General features: G+C 34.5%; 1 protein-coding gene across 1 annotated transcript; it reads right to left on the minus strand.

Annotated features, from left to right (window-relative positions):
* Nucleotides 1-4290, minus strand: LOC106774727 (indole-3-acetate O-methyltransferase 1-like). Its single transcript, XM_014661767.2, has 4 exons — nucleotides 3990-4290; nucleotides 3059-3475; nucleotides 1726-2001; nucleotides 1-732 (listed from the first exon to the last, which is right to left on the minus strand). Exons 1-4 carry the CDS (start codon nucleotides 4089-4091, stop codon nucleotides 376-378), a joined length of 1152 nt encoding a protein of 383 aa, XP_014517253.1. The 5' UTR covers nucleotides 4092-4290; the 3' UTR covers nucleotides 1-375.
* Between the last annotated feature and the right edge of the window lie 289 nt (nucleotides 4291-4579).

The following is a 4579-nucleotide window of genomic DNA, read 5'->3' on the forward strand; positions in this document are numbered from 1 at the left end:
TTCATCAAATGACATATTCCATACTCCAGTTTGATAGTACAGAACATTCTTGCTGCTTTCACAAAAATGTGAACATGTACATCCACACTGTGAAAAGCTGTTATTTCAGATAACATGAGGAAAGCTTTAGTTTTAGATCCAAGGGGACACAAGTCAGAAAGCACATGATGTGTAGAAAGTTTAGCTACACTGTAAGAACACAGAAAAGCACTCATAAGAGAGAAAAAAAATAGAGGCAGCAAGTTCTTTTTTGTCTCTCTCATGTGTGTTTTTGACTCTTCCTATGAAATAAAAAGTTCAAAACAACACCCGAAAAGAAAGAGAGGGATAGTAAGGGAACTAAATAAAGCCCTTTTTCTTGTTTGTCTCTCATTATCATTGAGCAAAAGAAAGGGATGCAACTATGTGAAAGAACTGTAGCTGCTCCAATAACTCCTTGCCATGGCTTGCTGCTCTACGTTCCACTCTCAGAAACAGCTCCTCACTAAGCTTGTCACCAATGTGAGCTTCGACAAGGACACCAGACACACTCCTGCAAGTGTTGGCAAGGGCCTTTCCTACTTCTCTAGCATCACCTGGCTGGTTCACCACAAGAGGGCTTCCTCCTTTGAACACCTCAAGCTTGTTTATGGCAAATGAACCATCAGATTCAACCACCTCCTTCACATCTTGCAGGCTTGGTGCATAAACTGGAATGTTGAAGCTGTCTCTTTTCTCACTACTAATTAATCCCTGTGATTAACAATATGATTCAGTCCATGTACCATACACACATGTCACATGTCAGTATACATGAAAGGATATATCATATTCTTTATTTGGTTGAAAAAGGTTTTGAAAACAGAACACTGATGACCTCATATATATATATCCTCTCAACCAAAGTTTTGGTTCAGCTAAGAGTGTCCACTTAATATAAAAACCCAACAAATAAGCATTTGATACAAAGTACAGCATTTAATGATACTTTTTTTACTTTAAATCCCTCACTAACACCCCAAAGGCAATGGTATTTACAATGAAATGGCTGCTTTTAATGAAAGAGATTTGCCCAATCTAAAAAAGGGAACTTTTAGTGTATATATATAGACATATTATATGAGCTATAAAATAATCTTGGGCAAGTTAGGAATGTCTCATTAAATTCTGTACGATCCTAACAATAATGTTGCATTGCTATTAACATATTGTTGTAGAGGTTATGTATATATATAATATAAATGAGTTTGGTCTTTGGGTCAGTTCAAGGTACACATACAAATCATTAGGTAAAAATAGATGAGATGAAAGGAAACATATCCTTGTTGTCTTGCTTTAAGCTACGATGATGATTTTGTGTGTTCTAAACATCCAAAACCTAATTGTTGGCTAATATTATGGTAGGCAGCAGCTAATAATTATTATTTTAGCCGACATCATGATGAATGCAAGGATGGCTAGCTTGATCAACTTGGGGTGGCCATCAAACGGTTGAGATAAACTTGTTTGAATCATGACAAGTGAAGTGAAAAATTGACAATAATAAGCTATTACATTATTGTGACGCCTACAACAATTGATTGTTTATGTTTTTGACTTTTTCCCTTTTCATCTCCCTAATGTGTCTTAAATTCCTTTTTGGTCTGCCAATGACAGATGTGTAAGACTATGTGGTGCTGATGTGCATTCTGCACTGTTTTGACACACAATGCACGCATAAAAATGTTGTTAATATGATATAATTACCTCTTGGACAAGATCATCCCAAGCATCCTGAAAGTGGGTCCCAAATAGGAGGCCAGCCCCACCTTGGTCTGTGGGGTCCACAGAAGTTCTGCCTAAGCAAACCAAGAACATGGACCCCCCTCTCTTCAGTTCCAAAGACCTTGAACTCAAGAACCCAGCCAAGTCTGATCGAAATTGTTTTCTGTAAGCATTTGCTGTGATCTCACTAGCACCATGGATGAACACCCTTCCCTTGTTGTATGCACTTGACCTCTTGTCCATCACAGATTCTGGTACCTATGTTCCATAACATAGTAAAAGGTTTAGTCATTCATGTTGGATCAACCATGTTGAAATACCATCTGACACGTTTAATGTTTGTGTTTGGATTCACTTTTGGAGATGCATGGAATTGAATAAAAAAGCGTGAGCTTAATTACTCTCCATGCATCGAAAAATAGTCCAAATACGTCATTATGTTCCTGAAATATGATAATAAGTCTTTAAAGAGCATGGTTCTGTTGCACCAACTTTGGACCATAACTTAGGAGTTAGCCTTCGAATTAATGCATTACACATGTAACGGTTTTGTTACGTTGCCCTCGGGAAGTGGCAAATATTTTTGTCTTGTTTTTTATCTTGTTGCAGAAATTACTGCATATTACACAGATTCTTTGATGGGTTAGTGGGGGTGTGAATGAGACCTTCAAAGTCATTGTGAAAATGGTTAAAAGTTGTTTAGAAAACCAACTAAATCGTTAAAGTTTTCAAGAATTTTATGGTACCTTTAAGTTTGAATTCTATAATCAAAAGCTTTGAAAAAAGAAAGAAAACTAGCAGCATGATATGAAATCTACTACTATTATTTGTGTGATTTAACTGGCTCAGGTGGAATAAAGAGTTCAGGAAACAGAATGATTAATTTAATGAAAGATATTAGGATTAGAAATGAAATCATTAATTATATGCTACCTTTTTCTTTAAAACAAACATAACAAAAACAAAAACAGGAGTCTGACATGATTACTTTTCCCTGCAATGAACTTTCAAATGGAAATATCAAGAAAGAAAGAAACAAAACAAAAAAAAAAAAAATAGAGAGAGAAGGAAGAATGATATACTACCAATTAATTAACAAAAAGTTTTAATCCCTCAATTCTTTCATATAAATTAGATGAAAAACAAAAGTGAATGAAAGAAAAAAAAAAAAAGATGGAGGAGTTTAACTTATACATATGATGAGAACAAAGCATCTTTACTTTTGTATATAAATAAACTCAGATGTAAAAGGTATTATAATTATAAAAAGTGTTACAACTTTTAATTAACAAAAGTTAATTAATTAATTAATTACCTGAGATAACCAATGCAAGGAAAAGGCTGAGTGGAAAACATCAATGAACCTTGCCGGAAAAAGTCTCCTGTAGAAGGAGCCAGGGACGCCGGCGGCAAAGTAGGCACGGTGGTTGCTGGCGGAAAGGCACTCCTCCATGCTAACTCCATAGTTGGCCAAGGGAGGAAGGAGCTGGAAGAGGGTGTTGAAGTCATTGCCAGGAAGGTCTGAGAAGAAAGCAGAAAACTCAGGAGGTTCTGATCCTAAGGCCTCATAGCGTTTGATGATGTGCTTGATGATCACATCCACCACATTGATGGTGTTGCTGCCACATGAACACCCCAAATCCACAACCACAAAAGGGATATTAGGCTTTTGAAGTTGAACTCCATCTAGGGCTTCTTTCAGAAGGTGATGCATGGACTTGGCATGGATGGCCTGCATAAAAACCACATGTTAAACAACAACTTCTAATCATTTTACATCAAACTGTACATATCAGTAAAGATTAAAATAGAATAACAATCAACAACATAGTTAAAAGTTTCATTTTTTATGAAACTTAAATGGTGATTATGGCTATTCACGTATAATTGTATGGTCAATATTTAACCCTTCCGTGAAATAGCACTACTCAGTTGGTACATGTCTTATACATACAAATGTGTCTGCATCTATTTAATATTATTTTTCTGTTATGATTTTATTGAACTCCGTATGGATTAGAGATAAGGCTCATTATTAATATATAAGTAAGGTGCAAATCTCACTTTATTAGTCAGTTTTGTGAGATTGAATTAAATTTAAATTCACTTTCTAATATGGTATCAGAATCATGGTTAACAGATTTTAAAATACAGCGAAAAGAATAGTAAAACACTCATTAAAGGTTATTGGAAAGTTGATATTGTTGGTAAAATGGAAGAAAATGGAGAGAAGAGAGAAAGAGTACCTGAGCTTGGGAATTGTTGGCATAGCTTCCTTCACCTTTGCCTCCTTTCATGCTAAGCAATCTCTCAAGCTCCATGTTGGAAACAACAAGATTGTCTGCCATGGCAGGAAGTGAAGAAAAGATGAAGAAAAAGAAGGAAGAGAGTGAAGAATATATAGTGTGAGTGTGTGTAAATGGTGGTGGGCGATTGTGTCTGTGTGATAGCTGAAATGAGAGACAAGAGAGTTAATATATATAGACAAAGGAAGAGGAGACTGTTATCAATTATATTGTTATATGTCTGCTAATTCTGTATATTCTATTATCTATATAGCCTCCCTTTTACTGCTATATAGATTACAAGCAAGGAAAGAGTTATAAGTACTAAAAGATACAATTATTATTATGCACAGTACTTCACAACGGAAAAACATAATAATAATAATTTACAATATTAATAAAAAAATCCATTTTCTTTTAACTTTTATCACTGTAATTCTTTAAGTGATTGTTTATTTAAACTTGATCAGTTTATAATTAATATAATTATTTTACTATTCTGTTTCTTACTTAATTATTTATTTAATTTTAATCATTTTTTAAAACTAAAA

This window comes from Vigna radiata, chromosome 10 (assembly GCF_000741045.1).
Source record: "Vigna radiata var. radiata cultivar VC1973A chromosome 10, Vradiata_ver6, whole genome shotgun sequence".
Classification (NCBI taxonomy): Eukaryota; Viridiplantae; Streptophyta; class Magnoliopsida; order Fabales; family Fabaceae; genus Vigna; species Vigna radiata.

Coding starts and splice junctions, on each gene's coding strand:
- LOC106774727 (XM_014661767.2), bottom strand. CDS start 4,091: ATGGCAGACAATCTTGTTGTTTCCAACATGGAGCTTGAGAGATTGCTT. Junction 3,476..3,989: donor CCAACAATTCCCAAGCTCAG/GTACTCTTTCTC, acceptor GTTTTTATGCAG/GCCATCCATGCCAAGTCCAT. Junction 2,002..3,058: donor CCTTGCATTGGTTATCTCAG/GTAATTAATTAA, acceptor TATGGAACATAG/GTACCAGAATCTGTGATGGA.